At 36.0% G+C, this 24,423-nt stretch overlaps 1 protein-coding gene across 10 annotated transcripts in view; it reads left to right on the top strand.

Annotated features, from left to right (window-relative positions):
* Positions 1-24,423, top strand: part of LOC130707327 (cyclin-Y-like protein 1) — a 293,323-nt gene that overhangs the window by 190,967 nt on the left and 77,933 nt on the right. For all 10 annotated transcript variants that reach the window (XM_057541388.1, XM_057541379.1, XM_057541382.1 and 7 more), the window contains one exon: positions 22,006-22,116. In XM_057541388.1, the coding sequence (XP_057397371.1) occupies positions 22,006-22,116 (111 nt within the window). The remainder of the gene's footprint in view (positions 1-22,005; positions 22,117-24,423) is intronic.

The raw sequence follows: 24,423 nt of genomic DNA, 5'->3' as shown, positions 1-24,423 counted from the left end.
CTAGGGGTCATGAAGAGTTGCCCCATTAGAACCAAAGAGGCTCCTGTCACCCTTATTTATCACTCAGACAGTTCCAGAGATTTTAGGAGCTGTGTGTCAGGAATGGGGACAAAGACACAATATCTTTCTGTGGTACCACAGTTGTTGTTTGAGTGTTTGTATAAAAGGAATATCACTTTACCACATGGTAGTGGTCATGTGTCAATAAAGCTTAAGCCTTAAAGAGTAGTGTGTCAATAAAGCATCATAAGCTTTAAGAGACAATAGAATGAACGTATGCTGTCAGCCCATCCCTAGTTACTGAATATGAGTCTGATGGAGACGCTGTCTGTGACCTGTACTCTCGTGGGTAAAATGAAGTTGGGTTTCTAGTTTTCCTATTACTCTTCCATGCTCCCTATTGAGGGATCAGACAATACTGTATCTGTTTAAAGACTTGAAATCGCAGAATACTATTCAATCTTGGATTTTCATCATTAGAACCAATCTGCTGCCCTCTGCTTTCATTTTCTCCAAAAGTCTGTAACAGAATCTTCAGCCCAGAAAACATATCGATGATCTTTGTAAGTGAAACACAGTTTAACGTGGTGTAAGATTGCAGGAGTCTTCTTATTTCCTTACTCCAGAGAGGAAAGAAGCCAGTTTGAACTCCTTTTTATGTGTTTATCGAAATTCTTTTGCCCATCCTTAACATAAACAACATCCGAATCAGTGTGGATTTTACAGTTCTTTAAGTTCATAACTTTCAGAGTACATCAAAGTACTCTAGAGTGAAATTTCATATGAAATTGGGGTTTTTGAGATTTAATAAAAAATAACAGAAAGAGCAAAATTAATCCAGTCCCATACTGCGGACTTTAGAAGTGTTGCTAGCATGGAGCTTTGTGGCTTTTCTACAAGATGTAAGACTGTTAAAATTCCTATAGTTTAACTGTGTTGGTATTTACTCCTTTGACTCTGAGCTACTCCTTTTTTTTTTACAGTGTGTTAAAGAAAATGCAAAGATATGCTACAACCCAAACACTAAACATCACCTTTAAACACACCCACACACAGACACAAATAGAGCAGTATGATAGGATATAATAGTTTCCCATTTGATATGATGCATTATAATATAATTATATATTAATCATACTATTAATAATGATTACCTTTAGGAGGATTTTGGTTTAGATTAGAATCTGTGATACTGCATATATTTTCATCAGGGTTGATTAAAAAATATCTAGAAGAGTATATACATTCACACTGTTTTTAAGATACTCAATTTTATCATAACTTATAGTTATGTTGCCATGTGTTCCTTAAGTTGATATTATATAATGTCTTCAATTTTACCATCTCCACTCTTTTTGCTAAACTTTTACAAATCACACTTCTTAAATGGTTTGCTCTCCCTTGGTTAACATGGTACAGTTGTCACCAATTTTACCCCTCCTGCTTTTGAAATCACCCATTCTTTGTTTCCTTCTCTGGTTTCACTTACTGTTTCTCTACTATATTTATGAGAAGTTTCCAAGATAGGTCCTAGCCCTTCCATTCTGTACTTTCTGAAAAACAAATCTACATTTATATTTTCACGTGTCTGCATTGTGGCTCAAGTTTACAGCACCAGGTCTGCGTTCTCACTTGCACTTCAGTTTGGGGTTCCGTGTGATGTACCTTGGATTTCCCCAAATCATCTGAAACTTGACAAGTATGACACCATACTTCTTATCTTTGTTTAGAAACTGATTCCCTCTTCCGGCTTCCCCATTTTGGCCAAGAGCAGTGTTTTCCTTTCCTTTAGGATCTAAATTTTGGCTCTTCCTTTGACTCTGTCTTCTCTTTCCCTGCCACAACCTCAGTCGTGAACCTTGGTGATAACACACTTCATGTCCTGTAGATAGATTCCTGCCCTTCACTTTGTTCCCATCGACTGCAAGTTCTCAGAGAAGGGCCCAGGAGATACTCAAAGTGCTTGTTTGGGGGGCAAAGGGGTGGGGAGATCAATGAGTAAATTATCTGCTATTATTATTTTCTTTTTTCTATTTCTTCTTATTTTTTATAAATTTGCTAGAGTTGTGGAAAATGGAGATATATATACAAGAGTATAAAGAACACTTGGAATTAGAAAAATAGGTCCAAGATCACAAGTTGCTTATCTCCTCTGAGCCTGAAATATTATTATTAATAATAATATTAATCGTATGTTTACAACACTGAGTTATGAGTTAAATGAGATGATCTACGTGAAAGTGCTTTGTAGACATTAATTCACTTGGGTGTTTTTACTTACTGTATTCCAGAGTCTTTGAGGTAGAGTTGATTGATATATTTGAAATGTCTGGAACATAAAGGTATTAAAATAATAGCTATTTATTTCTATTTTATATAAGGCAATGCCAGAGTTAAATCATAGTAATAAATTTATTAATAGAAATGAACCAGATTGCCTGGATTTTGTTGTTGTTGTTTGATATATTAGTTCCTCGCTCTCAGGTCTTCACATATTAAAAGGTTATAGAAGAAACAGTAGCCCGAGAAGATGAGAAAGAGAAGAATAGTATAATTTGCAAGTTTGCTAAAGTCAAATTGTACTGATTTTACATTCTAAAATCCCTAATGATTAGAGGACATCAAATTAAACCATTAGATTGAAAATAAAGGTAAAATCACAGGTATAATCCATTTATGTATTGATATTGGTTCAGATGAATTGGTAATTGAGCATTCGCCAGGGAGAACACCTGTAAACATGCCCACAAAGACGGGGAGGGATTTGCACAACTATCTATGATATATTTCATACTCATTTCATATTGGTACTGTTGCTGCTAAAATGGGATTTTACTCTATTCAGAGTTCCTGAAGTTTCAAAAGATGTTTAATGTAAAATTTGGCTTAATGGCTCAATGTAACCTTTGTAAATAGAGTCATGCTTAGGAAATCGACACACCTCAGCAATAGTATACTGCTTGCACGAACACTAATTATCATGTATTACGTTCATAACAAGCCTACAGGCTACCCCTGCTTCAAAAAGGTTTATTACTAAGGGGGTAACACTGTGCATGTTTCTTGCTCTGTAAAGGTTTCCTCGCAGATTCCTTTTCTTTTGTCTCTTTCCAAATAGTTTTATTCGAAAAATATGAGTTCTTTTTTGAAACTCTAAACATAAATGCTTTTGTAAGAGCAGGAAGGGAAGCAAGCCTTCTCTGGTGACAATTATTGTCCTTATTTTTTTTTTATTCATTCATTTTTGGGTTAATTTAGTCTGGCGAAAATTACATACATATTCATGTTTCTTAATAAGAACAAAGCTCTACTCTTGCTTATTTTCCATAAATTTGTCCTCATAAGCAATTTGATAGACATGTACTTTAACTATTAGAATAAAAGTCCACAGTGAATCCATGGAACTTGGTTTCAGATCTATAATTCATTAACTCCTTCCCCAAAGGTCCAAATGCTGCTTTATCAGATTACAGTAAAATTGCTACTGCTTTCTTTTAAAATTTCAGAGTGGGGACACTGCAACTGAGGTGTAGATTGTCTGTCTATTACTAAATGCATTAGAGTTCCTGAATGTAGTTTCAGTTTGATCCAAAGCATTGATTTGAAGCAAAATTATAGATTGTGGAATTAATTATAATTTTTCAAAAATGATTTTCTTGCTCAGAATTCCATGGAATGCATGTCTGAATTGTTTACATTAAATATATAGTTATTTTACTTCCATTGCCAGTTTGCTATCTATATGAGATTTATAATACCTAATCCATATTGAAATATCAATAATATTATACTATTTGTTAAACTTTCAATCATCATATGGGCATTGTTTGGACAGCAGATGTAGAAGTTGTAAGTAGGATAAAATGTCTCAAGTGTTACAAAAGTGCTAATAAAGGAAGGTTTTGGAAACCCAAAAGTTACTTAGGCTATTAGCTTCCTTGGACAATTAGAAGTTGACGGAGAGTGCTTTATGATTTGACTTAATAGTTGTATCATTATTAGGTATTATATTTTAAAAATAATTAACACATCCCTCTAATGGCCAAAGTTAATGTACCTTTTAACTTTGCCATTATTTTGCTTTAAAAGAAAACATTGATTATTGGTTTTCAAAACCACAGCTATTTCATCCATGACAAAAATATCTTTCAAAGTTCTTCTTTTCAAATGTTTTAAAAGCAATTTTTATTCCAGAATCTTGAAAGATTGTGCTAAAGCTTGTTTTGCTAAAGAAGCTGAAACCCAGGTAGCTTCAGAAACTATACTTATGCCATATAGGAAAGTGGGAAAGTTGTAAAGATTTGAATTTTCAGTGTAAGGAATTATTACTGTGGTTCTGAATTATCCTTTGTATATATTCACATTTCATTATATGAAAAGTAGAATATTGTTACTTACTGGAATTTCTTGAAAAAGTAAAATAATTTTTAAAATATAAAATAGCTTTATTTTTATGTGTGTTCATTGGATTCAGTCACTGGATTGATAAAATTTATATAATTGGTCCTCTATTTCTATTTATGTTGCATTATCTAGTAGCAACATGTTATGGTGATACTTTTAAGATTATGAATAACTGTTTACAAACATTTATTTTGACATTATTTGAAATTGTTAACATCCCACTTTTGAAAGTATTTTTTCTCAAAGATCAGATTTCCTCCCGCATTTTTTCGGGGACTATCTTAGGATGTATTTACTCCTTTATTCTGTGCTTAAGTCCTTGATTTCAAGAGAAATTTTATAATTTTATATTCTAAATCCAGACTTGTCCACCATGTTCTCTTAAATAGGCAACATATGATTCAAATTTAGAGACAGTACAATGTTTGGTGTAATCCTATGCTAAAAACTTCACATGAAAATTCAGTACACATTAGCAGTTTACTAAATGTGGCAGTTTAGATTTACAGAGTCCATGCCATATTTTTAATTTCCCCATTTTCTTTAAGTGTATCTCAATCTTGAAAAAAAAATCCATAATAAGCACCAGGGAAACATAGAAAATACCAAGCAATATTTTCTGTAGATGATTTCTTTTTACCTTGGTACCAGACCCCTTCTGTATCCTGTTTAACTTTTTAAATTTATCTCAATTTTTGACTGAATACGTGTTAATAGATGAATGAACTGTCATTTTATTAGAACAATAATTAAAATAATTGCAGTTATTTTTAGTTTCATTCTTGTTAACAATGAACATTTACTGAGTATGTTTGGTACCTTGAGGTCTTTCAAGTATTCAGCATACACCTGGTCTTAAAACCACTCCATTAAATGCTGATATTCTTGAATCATACCCTCAGCAGTTAAAAAGCACATCACATTATGGAAGATGTGCCAAGAATTACTGAGCTGAGCTCTATTTTTTTCCCATCTTAATACTAAACAGTACTTTTGTTATTTTCCTTGATTTTATAAGTAGCGAGTAAAGTACATGAAGTAATGTAAGCATTTTAAAAATATGCAAATTTTTTATCATGGCTGGAAAATTATTTGAAATCTGTGGAATAATTCCAGTAGTGGCCAGGCAAGAAATGCTCAGAAGAGGGACTTCCCTGGTGGTCCAGTGGTTAAGACTCCATGCTTCCAATGCAGGGGGCACGAGTTCGATCCCTGGTCGGGGAACTAAGATCCCACATGCCACACAGCAAAAAAAAAAAAAAATGCTCAGAAGAGCTTACTAATGCATTTATGTTTCTCCCATTTATAATATGTTTTAACAACAAAGTACCTTGATTTGCAAAATATATCATTTATTTTAGAAAGTTCTGATCGGTCCTATACATATCTACATAATACATACATGTGTATATATGTGTATGTGTGTGTATGAATACACATATAAAATTAAATTGGGTGGCCAGATGAGAGAAGTAAGGAAGAATGATGAGAAGAGTGACTTTTCTATGTTTCCTCCCCCAAAATCACATAAATTCTTGACTGTGTTGACTATCTCCCTTAGGACATGGCTAAAGGCATGAGTAAACCAAGATATATGACTATCCAAAACTTTCTTTTAAATCTAAGTATTGTACTTTTTTCCAGTCTCAGCATTGTGATGGAAATGTTATTATGACATTAAAGGATATTCTTTATTATTGCTGTGCTTTCTTGACCTGCCATGTCATGACTTGGCTTCAGTTTCAAGGTCTTCCATTTCCTTGGCCAGTAGGGACCCTGAGGGCTTAGCAGGAAGCCCCTGTGGATAGTGGGCAGGGTGGGAGGTCATTGCTGCCCAACAGCAACTTTCTTGACTGATTAGGTCACTGGGATGACAGCTTCCAGGGGATTCCTATCCAGTTCTCTTGTTGGCAGCAGAGATAAGAAGCTTGTAAAAGTGAGTTTCTGAAATACACAGAGTTAGAAGAAGCCCTTACCTCTCTGTCAGAGGCCCCCGTTGTTCGAGTGGTATGGTATTGTAGGAATTATGATATAACCATTTAGTTCAGCAGGTATACAGATTTGACTTTCCCCTATCATGAATAGGTTTATATTTTTACTGATTCTGGCTTTAATGGTATGTTACTGTTGGCTGTCCAGTGTATGTCATGGCCTGTGTAAAGACTCACTTTTTTGCCCCATGTACTATGTTATTTGGCTCATGGAAAGTTCCATAATGTGCTTGCATGTTCTTAAACAGTTAATGGAAACGTGATTGTTACCACCTTCTTGTATTTATTTTTTTTTAATTTTTTTTTTTTTGATGTGGACCATTTTTAAAGTCTTTATTGAACTTGTTATCCTATTGCTTCTGTTTTATGCTTTGGTTTTTTGGCTGCGAGGCACGTGGGATCTTAGCTCCCCTACCAGGGATGGAACCCGCACCGCCTGCATTGGAAGGCGAAGTCTTAACCACTGGACCACTAGGGAAGTCCCCTGACCACCTTCTTTTAAACGTATAGGTTTTATTTTTAAAACACTCAAGAGTCTTCTCAAGTTCAATTTCTTTCCCTTTCTTTTCTCATAATATCTTTGATAGTAACACTGTCTTGGCCATCTCCCAGCCACACCCACCGCCTCCGGCCATCAACAGCATCTTCTGGTCCATTGTACTCCATGACCTACCAACCCAAAGAAAACGCTGTTAAAACCAAATTCCTCCTAGGACGGTTCCAAAAAGCATTCAGCAACATCTTACTCTTTTGCCATGTCAAAGACCTTCTCTTCCATATAACGCAAAAAGCTGGGGGAGGAAGGGTCTAGGCCAACAAAAGAGTGGTTCTTTGTCAGCTAATTCCCAGTGATGGTTAATTTGGTGTAATCTTAGTGACAATCAAGACACAACAATTGTATTACAAGAATTGACTTTGCAGGTTCCAACAGATTTCACTAGGCAGAAAGATGTTCCTTCAAAAAGTCAAGATATTTAGTAAACATAATGGATGAATTTCAAGAAAGCCTCTGCTGCCATTTACTGTAAAACACAATGGAGACTTGTGCTTATTTAAGCAAGATTCTTTAAGGGGGCTTGTGTGGATCAAAACATGTCAACATTCTTAACTGACAGGTGCTATGTGTGGGCATCGATGATTCATTTTTTACTCTTGTTTGAAATGATTTCTAATGAGAATCCTAATATTTTTATACATTATTTTACCTAAAACCCTACTAAATAGCATTTTTTAATTTTATTTTTTTATTGAAGTATAATTGGTTTACAATGTTATGTTAGTTTCAGGTGTATAGCAAACTGATTCAGTTATACACATACGTTTATAAATATTCTTTTTCAGATTATTTTCCCTTACAGGTTATCACAAAATACTGAGTAGAGTTCCCTGTGCTATACAGTAGGTCCTTGTTGGTTATTTATTTTATATACAGTAGTGCGTGTATGTCAATCCCAAACTCCTAATCTATCCCTCCACCTCCTTTCCCCTTTGGCAACCATAAGTTTGTTTTCTATGTCTGTGGATAATAGCATTTTTAAAATAGAATTTCAAAGTATAGCGTATAGAACAACTTAAGCAATTATGCAATTAGGTTATGCTCTTATATAATGAAGGCCTAAATAAAATAAAAGGATAATTTCTAAATAGCTACCAACTTTTTAAACACACAGTCCATTTCACTTATTCACTTGACATTGCAGTAGTTGTTTGAATTTGCAACTCCTGATATAAATATCAGTATAAACTCATGTAACATGGGTTTTCTTTGGATGGAAAAATCTTGCAAATAAATAATTCTTACAGAATCATTTGGCCAGACAAATCATTATCAGGAAAATACAGAAACTGAAAAATGTATCATTGGTTTAGAATTTGTGTGTGTTTATCTAGTTCTATATCTATGTGTTTATGTATATGTGTGCATATTTACATTATATATATACTGTAATTTCTGAAAAAAAGGGTGACTATAGATGTTGAGATGAAACATTATTTTGTGGTATATTTACTGAAATCTGATCCTATTTAGCCTTTTTATTTTGAAACTCCAGATGAAATTCAGTTAAGTAACAGCATAGGTATTAGCTACTCATTGCTTGTTTTCAAAATCTCCATTATTAGGTCATATTCTCCTCTCCTTAGCATAATCTAGTCTCTATGTTGTAAAATGCCCACAAATCTAAAGCTGTTCCTAATTTTCCATCCTTCAGTCTCCACAGCCATATGCAACAGGCATTGATCTTTTCCTAATGCAGTAATAAGTTAGAAGCGTTTTTCAAACATGGGCACTTTATTTGCTGTATTGTTGTCAAGAACAAAAGGAAATGCATTTGGCCAAGGTCAGTGTGAGAGAAAGGCTGAGGCCTGTGCCAGAAAGCTTTCTGCTCTTCTGGTTCATTAATGCTATCCATTTGGCTTTGGTCTTCCTGATTTAAGATATGAAGTATGTTGATGTTTCCCACTGCCAAGGCAGTTGTTGTACTCTGAATCTGTGGGTCAATTCCATCTTTTTAAGTACACCATTTCATTCATAGAATCTTAGAACTGGAAGAGAGCTTAACACGTGATCAAACTCATTCATCTGCTTCCAGGCAGAAGAGTAATCAAAGTGTCTAGGAAAGAGAATGGTTTTCTCCATTTATCAAATTTCCCAAGTATAGGGACCTTGGTCTTGCTTGCTCAATAATTAGTATCTAAATATAATTCTGATTAGTAAATATTTCTTAATATCTATTTGAGGTTTTCCCAGCAAATCAAATGCTGTTTCCTCTTACACTACCAGGATGAATATTGAAAAATTAAATTCGTATGTCCTACCTTTCAGCAACGCTCTTTTTTTTCAGTGCTTCATGCTGTTTTGTCACCTTCAAGCTCTCTATACCTTTCTAAAGTTACAATATACTAGTACATTAAGAAAGACACGATAAGCAAGAATTACTGAGAGAATTGACAAGAGGTCCATATCCTTCTCTGTATACATTCTAGATTTAGAAATATCAAAAGAAAAACAAACAAATGAAAACCAAAAAAAACCTGATTAGTACATGGCTATAAAGCATGTTGTAAATTGATTTATTCACTTACTCAATATTTTTGAGTATCTACTATGTGGCAGGCATGTGACGTATACTGCATGGGCCATGACAAAGCAACATGCAATTAAAATATACGTCAAAATCATCTGGCTGTATTTTGATCCTTTGAAGCTATTTCCGTTAGAGTGTCATTTCTCACCATGCCCTCAACCCTCAACTTTTGTGGTGGAATTATGAATATACATAATAAATAAAATATTTGGAAGTTTGAGTTTAACCCAGATTATGTTTATATATATATATATATATATATATATATATATATATATATTTTTTTTTTTTTTTTTTTTTTTTTTTTTGGGCTGCATTGGGTCTTCGTTGCTGTGCGCAGGCTTTTCTCTAGTTGCGGCGAGCGGGGCTACTCTTCGTTGCGGTGCGTGGGCTTCTCATTGCGGTGGCTTCTCTTGCTGCGGAACACGGGCTCTAGGTGCGCGGGCTTCAGTAGTTGTGGCACACGGGCTCTAGAGCACAGGCTCAGTAGTTGTGGCGCACGGGCTTTGTTGCTCCGCAGCATGTGGGATTTTCCCGGACCAGGGCTCGAACCCGTGTTCCCTGCATTGGCAGGCGGATTCTTAACCACTGCGCCACCAGGGAGGTCCCTAACCCAGATTACGTTTTAAAAATAGAGAGCAAGCCTGTTGGCAGGAAGGAGTAAGAAAATGTGGTTTGGAATACTGCAAGGAGATTTTCGTGGGAAATTCTGCCTCCTTCTCTATGAGGCAGTGACACTTAGAGACTTACTCCCAACATCTAGCCTTGAGCCGCCTTGTGGCTGGAAAAGCGTGTTTTTCTTTTCTTGGCGCCTTTAGGATTTCAAGATTCTTCCTGGCCTTGTGGACCATTGTGAGCATCCTGGCAGTACCTCCCAGCGAGCCCCTCCTGTAACAGCTACACACAGGGAAGTCTTTCAGGAAATTTATGACCTGGTACAGATACAGGCTTTCCTCAGCCAAGACCCACTCTATTTGGCATCTAGAAATGTCATTGGTGTTTTCTTTTTTACACACTCTTCACACATCCTAATTTAAGAATAAAAGTACAGCCTATGGACCTCACCTTGCCACAGCACTTAAATGTACAATTTTCTTGTTTGGCCTCAGAATAAGCACTTTCCTAATTGTTATTTTCCTTGACTGAAAATCTTGATATGTTTACATTTACTTATGTATAACTCTCCACCAAATCTTCAACATTATATATCAATTAAACATGAACCTGGAGTAGCACCGTATTAAAACCAAGATGCTCAGAGTAGTAACATAAGAGTGTCATTAAACGTTTGGTTTAAAAACCAGATGTTTCTAAAAAAGTCTTTTCATATGCCTATTATCTACAGCAACTCAAACTGAATTTACAGTCATCTTGCTGAAACCAGCTAGAAGGAAGATCCTAGAAATATTCAAGAGATCAAAGGATGATAAATGGAAATTAATTGCACAGGAAACATGACTTAATTAGTGTGTCTGTCATTGATAGTCTTTTCATATTTGTCTTTAATTTTAGTGAATATATCATTTATGTATAAGTGCTTTTTTATGATCACTGCCACTCATGATTATTCTACCCTAGTTTTTCTCACGAGGTCTTAAATTCCCCAACAGTCTGATTTGTCAACTTTGGGGGAGGAAAACTGGATTTTAATTGGCTTGAAAATGTGCTCTTGTGGACTCGAGGCAGCTGGCAGTGCGTTCTGAATCCGCCATGCGTGTTCTCCATGTCTGCATTTCTACAAGGCTTAGACCAGGCTCTCATGCTCTCTCTTGGTTTCCTTTCCTTTTTCTCCATTAACTTTCCTCACAAATACTTAGCAGCACAGTTGGCAGATGAATGGAGGTTAGCGATGGTATATAGATTTGGATGAGAAGGGGGTGGAAACCATTGTATTTTCTTTATTTCATATTAGACCTTGAATCAACCCATTGTAGAGTATCTCTCTAAACTTCCTCCTTTTTAAAAAAATTTTATTGAAGTATAGCTGATTTACAATGTCGTATTAATTTCTGCTGTACAGCAAAATGATTCAGTTATACATATATACATATTCTTTTTCATATTCTTTTCTAACATGATTTATCACAGGATATTGAATATAGTTCCCTGTGCTGTACAGTAGGACCTTGTTGTTTATCCATCCTGCATACAGTAGTTTTCATCTGCTCATCCCAAACTCCCAATGCTTCCCTCCTGCCCTCCTCCCCCTTGACAGCCACAAGTCTGTTCTCTATGTCTGTGAGTCTGTTTTTGTTTCGTAGATATGTTCATTTGTGTTGTATTTTAGATTCCACATGTAAGTGATATCATATGGTATTTGTCGTTCTCTTTCTGACTTACTTCATTTAGTATGATCATCTCTAGGTCCATCCATGTTGCTGCACATGGCCTTATTTCATTCTTTTTTATGGCTGAGTCTTTTTTTTTTTTTAATGTTCCTTCATTTCTTCTTGTTATATTCCATTTGGGCTACTATAACGGAATACCATAGACTGGGTGGCTTATAAAGAAGAGAAATTTATTTCTCAGGGTTCTAGAGGCTGAGAAGTCCAAGATCAAGGCACTGGCAGATTCAGTGTTCAGTGAGGGTTTCCTGGTTGATAGATAGGCTTCTTGTTGTCCTCACGTGCTGGGAAGGGCCTGGGAGCTCTCTGGGAACTCCTTTATAAGGGCACTAAGCCCATCATGAGGGCTGCACCTTCATAACCTAATCACCCCCAAGGCCTCACCTCCAAATACTGTCCCATTGGGGATTCAGTTTCAACATATGAATTTTGGGAGAACACAAACATTCAGTCCATGGCATTTCTTGTTTACTCCACTAAAACCTTACAGGGAGGCCACTGGACTCCACTGTGTTCCTCTCCATTGAATGTAATGCAGTGACTATGGCTCTCATTCCAGCTACTTGAATACCAGCTTAATTTCATATTTAATTCATTTTTACAGGGCATTGAATTTTGCATAAATATTCTTTGTGCTTCTGTTTACACAGAGAATCCCCATGGAGTGCTGTGCATTGTTATTACTATTATTATTGTATTAAACTTATTGCTGCCGGTGTCACAAGAAATAAGAAATAAACGTCACAGTGTCACAAGAAAATTTCTCACTGATATGAGATTTGGGCGTGTATACATTAATGTTATGTTAACATTTGATCTCTATTGAACTGATTTTTTTTTTCCTATGTATTTTGTGTTTTTGGTACAATTCTTTTTTTCACATGACCCAGACATATGTTCTTTCAGCTAGATTTACTTTATTTCCAGTCTCAACTTTGCAAAATCATAATCACCAGAAAAATATTCATTAAACACCATGTGTCACTTTGGTATCTTAGAATTGGCTCTTGGAATTTCTGCTTGAGTCTGGTAATGCATTTTTATTAACTGTGCTGAGTTCCTAACAAATTGGCCAGGGCTTAAAGTTTTCCCCTACTAAAGTGACCATAAGCTTCTCTTTTGAGCTGAACTCTACTTTGGTTGCCCACGTGATCTAGAATCACACATGCTAAAACCAAATGACCTCCAGACTCACCACCATCTTTCTCTGTCACCTATTTCCTTTTTTTTTTTTCTCCCACAACTTATATTCTCTTTGAAATCCACGTGTGGTTTTTTTGTTCACTAGACTCCACTGTATTCCTCTCCATTGGATGAAACACAGTGACTATGACTTTCAACCCACAACTGATAAACCAGCCTGGTTGATTTCATTTTTAATTCATTTTTACAGGGCATTGAATTTTGCATAAATAATATTTGTGCTTCTGTTTACAGAGCATCCCCATGGGGTGCTATGCACCGTTATTACTGTTATTATTGTGTTAAACTTATTGCTGCCAGTGTCACATTTAATTGTGAATTAGTAGAATCACTTTTCCTGATGGTGATGTGCAACCACATTTCATGTCTTTACCCACTAATTCACGACTTTATTCACATGAGAAGGCAATTTCGAAAAGGATAAAGGGAAGAGTCACCAGTATTAAATAGTAACCAGACAAAATAGAGTTCAGATAGGTTTAAGTCACCGCAGTATCTCTTTCAATAGTTTATGAAATTTTTAACAGGCAAAAGAGAAAGAAAGGGAAGATTTTCTTTTTTTTCTTTAAAGGCAGTCTCTATGTTTAGCAAATACAGGCCAAGCAAACTCGCTCGCTCGCTCTCTTTCTCTTTCTCTCTGACATCAAGCAAAGTAAGAAATAGTGCCTTTTGAATAGGAGATTTCCTTTAATTACATTGGGGAAGTGATAATGGTAGGTATTGCATGTTTAATGTAATGTTCTGGATGCCCCTTTTTCTTTCCTTTTTTTTTTTCCCCCCTTCACAGCCACCTCATCTTGAGCAGAAATAAAAGGTTCAAGGCTTGTCAGCATCAGTTTATAGATAGCTGTTTAAAAATAATGAGATATTGGGTATTGTAAGGCTCAGAGCCGTCTTGCCAAGACCCATTTATTTCTATTCACCTTTTGTCAGAATTGCAGACAGAAGACATTCAATTAAAACTTGTCACCTGTTGCAGATGACCTAATTGGTACTTGTATGCGTCATAGATTAGGGCTCCATGCTTCAGATGAAGCAACTGGACCCCTGGTGGAATAATATTTTCCCTGCAAAATATTTTGTAAACTATGTCTTTTTCAGATTTCTATGATTTTGATTTCGGCTCTCAGCCAGATTATAAATTTAGCACATATGCCTCAGAACCAGCCAAGAGCAGTGAATCACACCTTGAAAAAAAAGAAGGAGGGACTTCTTTGTGGCTATGTCCTGTGCACAGAAACCTACAAATATATTTTGGATGCAGCTTGAATCTGAAACAGAGGGAAGCCTTTGTAATTTCCTGTGCAAGCCTCACATGTTTAATAGTCCAGATAGCTACCAAGAGACCAAAATGAAAGACTTCCCTTTGCTAATTGTTAATTCATCTGTAGAGCAAGGAAGCTTTAATGTGAGTCCTGGCTTTTATCTCTTTTAGTGACTGAGGACTCAGTTAAAAAAAAAAAAAAAAAAAAAAGCCCGCCTAATGGATATGCATTTTCTCTCCCTGTGTGATTTTTCCCTTTTATTTCAGCAGATCTTACAGTGCTTCCACATGCAACCAAGCTATTTCCAAAGTTCCTGAATTGTTGTCATGCTATTTCAGCAGAAGTAAATGTAACCATTCGTCAAGGTGTCTAACTGAAAAGCCGCCATCGGGGTCTCCTTCTAAACTGTAAAACTCAGCCAGAATGTTGCTTTGCCTCCATGGCCCTGGCAAAACAGTCCTTGTTTTCTTTCAGTGGCATTTTAAAGAGGAACAGGGAGCGAGGAAATGAATATCTCTGGGTCCCTGCCTCAAGAGAAAAGCAGACTGACTGAATCTTTTTTATCATTTTTGGTTTGCCCACAGTCTCATAGCTATAAACTTCTTCTAAGTGGAGACGCTTTATAGAGTCATAGATGCAAAATGCCTAGCCCTTCAGCGGAGTAAAAGTATTCCTCTCTCCTCGTGCTAGTTCATCATTCTGCCTTGCTCTTTGCATGCACCCCCTATCAGGGTGCGAGTATTGTTTACCACAGTAATTGGGTTTTATCTGCCCGTGCTTCTGCTTTTGGAGTCTATACCACATGCTCTTTCCCAAAAATAGAATTTGATGACAGAGAAGCAGTATAAACATAGTGCTTGAGAACGTGGGCTCTGCAGCCGTGGTCTCCAGCTGCCACTCCTGGCTCAGCCTCTTCCCAGTTCCAGTTTTCTCATTTGTAAAATGGGATAATAATAGCACCTGCTTCATAGGATTGCTGTAAGTGTTAAATGTGTTCATGTACGTAAAACAATTAACCCATTGCCTGGAATAGAAGCAGCTCTCAATAACCAATGGGTGTTTTGGTTGATTCCAAGACACTTCATACAGAGATTAAGTCATTCCACTATCAATGAAGACATTGCTTGTTCAGGAGATGCAGATATCAGGAGTCAAAAGTTTGCTGAGATAGGAAGAAAGGAACGAAATCATGAAGCCATGTTGAACAGTATCACTGTCTATTTTGAGAAAGGGCAATAATAGTAAGAGAAGATAACTAGGGCTTGGTGTGTTTTATTGTCTCTCATGATCCTCCAGAATTTAATATGGTTAGATTCTCCCTGGAGTATTTGCGTCAATGTACAAATAATTTTCACTCATCCCTTTACTGGGGTACCTATAAATATGCACAAATACTGTAGGTAAAGCTGGTACTCTCTGTAAGGATGCTGTTACGAGGAAGAATCCCATCACAGGCTGCCACTAAAATTCTCGCCGCTGTGTCTTGATTCTGCCGATCTGCCTTTGCTTCCTTTCCTACAGCCCCTCAAAGGGATTTTCTCCACCCTCTGTTTATGATGGTTCCCTCACAGAAATCTCAGGCAAATTCAAGGGCGTTTCTAGGTACTTCTTTTCCTGAACGGAAAGAGCCGGATTCCCTTCCGCAGCAAAGGGAACCGCAGTACCAGAGACATCGTGGAGGACAACGTTCCCACCCTCTTCACCTTCTTGCGGCATAAGTTTTACTTTCCCAGGATGCTCCTCATCCTCAATTACAAGTCGTGTTGGATAACATTTAAATAATCCAACCATTTACTTAGTAGTCATTAAAGTCACTAATCTTTTAAAATATTATTTCACTATCTTTTAAAAAATTATCATTACTTTAATATGACTATTTGCATCTTTCTTAAGTATTCCAGGGGTCTATGTAATTAACGTTTTTAGCAAACCTTTGTTTAAGAACAACGTTATAAAAAGGCTTGTCTTTAATATAGCGAAGTAGGCTAGGATGGCCTTGTGTAATTCTCTGAAGGGGAGATCTTTTATTATCCTATGAAATGACTTTGTGCTATTAAAAATGTGAAAAATACTTTTGTCTTTGGACTATATAATATTGTAAAAATTTGCATTTGGGCATAAAATGTAGACTTAAAATTAGCTGACCTAAGAAGGCCTTGTGCTGAACTGTTTTACTTCTTTTGGCATTTATGTGCCTCATAGCGGTTTTTGTTGTTTTGTGTTTTTCCTTCTTGCCCTATTCCTGCTTCCTCAATTTTGTAAATTCTGACAACTTATGAGATTTGTGATTCCCTTGTGGCAATGTAGGCACATGCAGTATTTGATAGAAAAAGCGATGTGAAACGTTCTGTTTGGTAGGTAATGTCAACTATTAAAATTTTTTATTTAAAAAACGAAAGGGGTAATGGCAGTCTCCACATGAATAGAAAATCCAGTTGCCTTAATTAACTTCAAATCCTGTCAAACATTGAACATTGTGGGTATCTTATTTACTGGGAGAAATCTTCTTTTTAAACTTTTTCAAAAATGGTTTACAAGTGGAGTCCAAACAGAAATTGTTTGTATTTAAGATTGTAAAGATGTAGAGAGACAGGCTTTGCCATTGTAAGTGGAAATATTTGGATTAGATTGATGTTTGTTTATGGCAAATCTGGATTTTCCAGGTCCTGATGGTAAATACTGTTGTTGTTTTTTGTTTGTTTCTGCTGAAAATAGAGACTTTTAAATGAAATGTATTAGGTTAATTGGATAATTATCAATTCTCTACTTAACTTTGTATTGTGTGTTTCTAGCTAAACTCAGAGATAGCATTTTTCTTTTTCATAGACTTTGGGTTAGTTTCTGTATCTGTTCTAAAATAAACTCTAAATGATATTATTAGTGACAGGGATGAGCAGCAAATAGAATGGGATACCAAATATTTCTGTAATCACTTAGACATCAAATAATGTCATTATTTCGGTTTTATCCTTTGTATTATCTTACCATTCAATCATACCTCAAATGTGTTTACCTACAGAATTGAGGCAGGGTAGACTGTCACACTCCGTGGGGGTAGATTTTCAATAAATGATCACGATGCAAAATATATTTCAATAAATAATATAGTAATATTTCAACAAAATAATGATATAATGGCAATTTCCTTGGGATTTTAAGGTTTGCAAGATATTTAATAATGCATTTGTATAATATCCAAGTATATTAGTATATTAGTATAATATCCAAATATATTAGTACCTTATATTAATATAATTGGATCATTAAAGCAAAACACCAGGGAGGTTATTGTCTTAATATCCATCTTATATTTGGAAAAGCAAACAGGTTAAGGAACTCAACAAAATTTACAGAGCTTGTTAATGAAAGAGCCAGAAAGAAACCATTCTGATTTGCAAACTATGCCTTGCTTTTTTCCATGTTCTTCATATAATATTTAGGAATAAATTATCATATTATTACAGTTGGAAACATTTTTCTGGAAAAACTTTAAAACTAGAAATATACTGAAAATAGACTTATTTATTTATTTATTGGCGTATAACTGCTTTACACTGCTGTGTCAGTTTCTGCTGTACAGCAAAGGGAATCAGCCATACATATACATATATCCCCTCTTTTTTGGATTTCCTTCCCATTTAGGTCACCACAGAGCACCAAGTAGAGTTCCCTGTGCTATAGAGTAGGTTCTCATTAGTTATCTATTTTATACGTAGTAGTGTATATATGTGAAAATAGACTTCTTAATGATATCTGTATAGTATTGTTTTATCAGACTCTTTAAAATACAATTATTAAAGTTTCAGTGCATATATTATTATGACTCAGATGAATACATCTGTTTATTTTCAAAGATGCACAAATAAAGAAGCTGGGTCCACATGTTTGAACACATAGTTTGGGCTGATTTAACTTTGAGACCTATGTCACTTGTGTATTTCCGTGTTATATGATTGTCCTCGGGGGAAAAAAAAACTGGTTTTACTAACTATGTTTTTTCTCCAACAGAACTGAATAAATTGATGAATAATTTTAGTATGATGTAGAAGTAGTTGCAGGTGTGTTACTAGGATTTGAGTTTAGACATTTCACTGAGTATGAAGTCAGCTAAACTAAATCATTATCATTATCATCATATCACTAGAAGATGCATAAAAAGATTTTCCAGATTTTGAAAAGAGATTAAAAGCAGTATAAATATTTTTTACTTGAAATTGTTGATATTTGCCTACTTTTAACCCCCTAAAATGGGAATAAAAATTTCACATAAAAGTTATTATGATCTTTTAAAATACATCGACTCTGGAAATTTTTACCATTAAGTGTTATCTAAACTTGGCAGGAACAATTTTTCTGTATATTGACTGCCCATCAACTTTTGCTACATAATTGTATTAATTATTAATTATGTAGTATTAATATCTAATTTTTTCCCTCTACAGTCATCTACTGAATACCATATACATAAAGTTATAAATCATAAAAGAATGCTTTGTCCAACTGATCTTTATTTTAGGAAGTAAAGAAAGCGTTAAATGATGGCTTTGGTAAAAAAGTACTTGAATATTTAGAAACTGGATAGATATGTAGATGGTATGGATGGATGGATGGATAGATAGTAGTTTATCTACCCACACACTGAAAGGAGGTGAGGGGGAGGGAAGAAAGCGAGAAGAAGAGGGAAAAGGAGAAAGAGAAAGCGAGAATGAACGTAAGAGTGAGAACACTCCTTTAGATTTTGGAGGAGCACGTAAAAATAATATGAATATTTCAGTAATTCATTGTTCAAAGTTGAAATGAAATGCACAGTAATAAAATTATTTCACAGTATTTAAAGGATCTATTCCTACAAATACAAAAAATATCCCATAATGCATAATAAAAATTCTGTCAATCAAGTATAGGTATTTTTTTCTTCATGATGTTTAATAACTAGTTTTCAGTGTTGCACTTCTCCCATAAACTTGGGCCAGTTGGCTAAGCTGATTGGTGGCTTTAGTGTGATATAACTGTGTCAGAATTGTTTCCAGCCAAGACCTTGAATCCAATCTTTCAGCCACGATCCTCTTCCTTAGGCCTTCAGGATGGACGAAATCCATTGTCAGAAACTCACCAGCTCTGACTCCTGTGTTGGAAAATACGTAGTGTATTGTTCAGTATTTGGGCATGCGAGGCTATATTGCTCATGGTGAACTCATGCCCTGACAGACACCAAAAGCAAATTTTGGAGTCTACAAACCTAATTGAGATGCATTCTGTGAGCTTTCTTGGTTTTTTTTTTTTTTTTTAATTTTTAAAATTTTTATTGGAGTATAGTTGATTTACAGTGTTGAATTAGTTCTGTGGTACAGCAAAGTAAGTCAGTTATGCATATACATATATCCACTCTTTTTTAGATTCTTTTCTCATACAGATCATTACAAAGTACTGAGTAGAGTTTCCTGTGCTGTACAGTAGGTCCTTGTTGATTATCTGTTTTATATATAGTAGTGTGTGTATGTCAGGCTTTCTTGGTTCTAACAATTTCAGAGTTATTTTTAAATGTTTCCTCCTTTTTTTAGCCTTCGTCTGTCATTGTCTTTCTCTCTCTCTGTTTGTTTCATCCTGCCTTCTCTTCACACCACTAATCATATCACATTAATGTTCACATTGCGTTGGAGCTGGATGCCAAACGTGTTATGATACCACTTTTAGTTATATATGCTTTTAATTTTCTAAACTCTTATAATGAAAAATTTTAAATTCTTATGATGAAACAAATTTGAATGGATCTCAGATGAACAGACAAAATGCGACCACATTATATAAACTGGAAAAATATCTTGGAGAAAGAAAGAAATGAAAAAAGACAAAACATGACTAAAGGGGGGGAAAAGGGGGAAGGTGTTAAACTTTAGTAAATTAAATATAGACACAATAAAAATAGAACATTAGAAATTAGATAAATGAAGGAATGGAACTCTAGGCGCAAAATTGCTCTAAAAGCAGCAGTCAAGAAATGTTTCTTCATGACTCACAAGCACTCTATTTTCATTGAATACTTAGAGACTGTACCTAAGCTCTTTGTTTTTTGATATTTGTTTGTCTAAACCTACTTACTTGCTCTTGAAGTTGTCTCCTGATATCACTTAAACTCTGCTCTGATGTTTCAGTTCGACATTTCAGGGTTTATCTAGAACCAAGTGTATGTTTGTGTGTATCACTAAAAGGAAATCAACTCTTAAAGTAGTAGTATTAAGATAATATGAAAAGTTATGTTTTTCTTTAGCTCATGGATTGATAGTCATCTTTAACATATGAGTATATATTCACCTTCAGGATTCACATAGAAATATATCAGCCTTTCCCAAACTGTTTCGTATAATTCAGTTACACCACAACTCACCTGTTCCACGTGATATTAACAAATGTTCCCAAAACAGGATCCTTGGTTAAATTGGTTTGCAAAACATTGCATAGGCTGTATCTCCCTCTGAGAGTTTTATTTGAGAGTTAGTTGCATGTTAAAGGCTCTGAGAGGGCCTTCAGTAAAATAACAATACTGAGGATACTGTTAAACCAAATCTATCTTCTGAACAGTTTGAGAAATACCAAAATATGTACAATGAATTACTTGGTTGTGAATTTATTAATGGATAATGTTAATATTGTCTTATCAATTAAGGTACAATATAAGACCACAAAGCGAATCTCATCTCTCTCTTACTCCCAAGTAATCTTCTCTTTATTTGATAAAGATTTATAAGTTTCTGTCCTAAACTTTACAATTACAGACCGGAAACCACGTTATTAACAAGCACCCTCCCCACTGCCCCATGTAAATGAAACATTTCTTTCTTTTTAATCCCTTTCTTTCCCTTTTGCCCCTTTCCTTAATGTTATAGATCCACTGCCAGCAAAACCTCCCTGAATCTTGACCCAGTCCATCACTCATGAGGAAAAAGTATTACTAAATGCCAGTCTACTTTTGCCTACTTTCTAGCTTCACGCTTCATCTCTGCCCTCCTAACAAATCCCTCCTTCGCCATCCTAGCCTCCTGAATTCTTTCAGGAATCTCCTCCTTCTGACCTGCGTTCAGTCCAGACCTGCTCTCAGTTTTCTTTCATTTGAAGGAAAATACAAACGTGTGCCAGAATGTAAGGAACATGCTCCTTCTGAGACATGTTGACTTAGAACAGGGAACGATCCTTGCGTCTCATCTTGTGTAGTGGGGTTCCAGCTCTCTACAACATGTAGGGGTTTTCAACTCAATTCAGTTCCACAGGTCCACGTGGAGTCCTCTGATAGACCGGGGTGGATTGAACAGCTCTGGGTCTACTGATCTACTCAAGCCCACACATTGAGCTTTCAGGGGTGACTGATGAAGAGGATACACATTGCCAATGTCTTTAATTTGAGAAACTGTGTTAGCACCAAATTCCAGTTTCTTTGTATTAATTCTCAAGAAAAGCTACCTTTCCTTTGGTATGTAGGTGACTCTGATGGCCTTGCATAAATGTCTTTCAGCTTGGTCATCTCTGCCAGGTTTGGTTTCCAACCTGTGGCAGTCTTGGTTTAGCCATCACTTTTTTACCTTCCTCTACTTCCACTGGACCCTTCTGCAATCTACTCTCTGTTTACCTAGCACCCTTGGATGATACTCTCTATGTATTTGATTGGTCTCAAAGATAGTTACCTCAACAGTAAGGAAGTGCCTGTCTTTCCCCACAGGAGTGCGTCTTGACAGAGTACGTGGAGGTCGGCAGAAGTACAAGCGCAGAATAGATGCGGAGAACAGCCCGTACCTGAACCCTCAGTTGGTTCAGCCAGCCAAAAAGCCATGTAAGTACAGCAGACATGTCTGGCTTTCCAGCACATGACATCCTCCCAGCTGGCTCTAGGTACATCAGTTTTGGCGTGCCCATCCCTACTGACTCCAACGAGACTTCTCTTTGTTGGCGGGGGTGGGGAGATGTGGCTTTATTCCCAAGGATTTCCTTTGCAGGGCAACAACAACTCAGCTAATTAACTTTTTTTCCTATGGTTTTCTCCCCCTCTACCTTTTTTCACCTAGTCATTTTGTGGAAGCGTAAGCATACCAAGGCATAGCTTATATAGTGCGAATTTTACATTTACAGGTTATTTTCAGAGGTACATAAAATGGATCGTACCATGATCATTAGTTCATTGGAGCTGTTAGTTTCAGATTTCACAAGAAAGTGATTTTTGTAGTTTTCACTAGCTAAATGAGTTTGTTCAACCTCCCAATGAAAATACATTAGGAGCCTCATTAATTTAGAGCTATAGAAGGTTAACGCACTCGCTAGCAATAGATTAAAACAAGGAGGGGCCCTACTGATAACAAGCATAGGTTGGTAGTTCCATTTCAGATGCCCTTATGGGCATTATGAAGTGTTTTTTTAAAAGCCCATGGTTTGATAATGCCCGGCTGCAATTTGAAACGATGGTAGGTATGTAGCTAAAATGCAAACCCCATTCTCTTTGTCATTAGCTAAAAAGAGCTAGAATATAGACTGAGGCAGTTAACTGTGTTCCAGTTTCTGAAAAATCAGTTCATGGCTGTAGTGCAAAAGGGCTAACATTTTAGGATGTTTATGCATAGAGTTTATACGAGGCACTGAAAGTGCTTTGGTGGAAACAATTCTCACATTTAGCTGTCTCTGTCTCAGAAGACACAACCAGCCCTCACCAGAGGAAGTTGCAGCTATAGCAGTTCTAGAAAAGACATGGGTAATTTCTGATCTGCTTTCAAGGGAAGAGAAAAAGTGTCCTCTTCTCATTCAGATTCTCCAGGAGGGGTCGCTGTTATGCATCATCCGTGTGAGCATATGGGGGTCTGTTAAATACGTAAAACAGACCCTGAACTGTAAATGAAAGGACATTTTAGCTATGTCAAAGGAAAAAACAACCAGTTTTACATAAAATTAAAGCTTAAGTGAACATATGGCATGGTTTCCTTTTGCCTTTCCAAAAAACATTATGTTGATTATACCTTCAATTGTCCAATCTGGCGTCTTCTCCTCAGCCTGCATAAGCTGTTTGGCATTCTGCAAATACAATCTAGGACTGCATTAAGCAGATTTTGCACATTAGAATAAAAAAACTTTCTGATAATACAATAAAATGCAATAAACACTCATGTTTAATTTCATTAGAGGTTTCGTTTTCCTGGATTCACTAATATCCAGACTGGCCATTTCTCATTCATTTTATACGAAGTCGACTGACACCATTGATGATATCCTCTACCGAGAGAAAAATGAGCACCAGCCCATTCGTAAGTCCACAGGATGGATAAAGAAACATCTATGGTTTTCGGCGGAAACCTGAGAAAAGGGGAAGAGGCTTGTCAAGTACCTTTAAGAAGATTACAGCAATTTCAATGAGCTCCATTTGTCTGAGATAAAAGAGGACTCCTAATAAATCATTACTCATTATCTTAAGGCCTCTGTGTTAATTTTCCTTAGTCTATCCAATTAGTGTATTTTGGTAACAAACATTTATAAAACTTAATTTTCAGATCCTGTCAGAGACTAGGCATGGGCTTTGCTCAGAAAGTGTCTGGGGGAGATTTCTGGAGCCTGACTGATTGTTTGTGTACTACAAAAGCCCAAGAATGAAAATTGGGTTCTATTGATTCTAATTAGGGAAACATTAAATAAGATTCACCTAGAAACAGTGCTGCCGGCTATTCCATTTTCTGAATGATAGGAATTTCTAAGCTTCCACCAAATTTCTCTGACCCCCCTCCAGTCAAGTATCCAGTGGCTTGGGTAAAACAGGTTGCATTTTCCCTGTACTGAAAGAACTCGAATCACGATTTCCTTCCGTTACATTTTTGTACCCTTTATTACTGCATTTTCTTCTAATCCTGAGGATCTAGTAGTTGCTGACAGGTTTTGCTGCATTGTCAGAGCAATGAAATTGGAAACTTTTCCAAGCGTAGCTAAAAAACAGGGTGTTGTTTCGATAGCATATACGAGAAACAAATGTCATTCTCTTCAGATCCTACAAATTAAAAAAAAAAAAGAATCTCTATTTGATTTTAATTTCTTTTCTAGAAAATATGATATTTGGGAATACTTCCTCCCAAATCTGTATTTTTAATTTGATAATAATTGAATATTA

The sequence above is a fragment of the Balaenoptera acutorostrata genome, chromosome 1, assembly GCF_949987535.1.
Source record: "Balaenoptera acutorostrata chromosome 1, mBalAcu1.1, whole genome shotgun sequence".
Taxonomy (NCBI): Eukaryota; Metazoa; Chordata; class Mammalia; order Artiodactyla; family Balaenopteridae; genus Balaenoptera; species Balaenoptera acutorostrata.
This window is presented reverse-complemented; position numbering and strand designations above follow the sequence as displayed.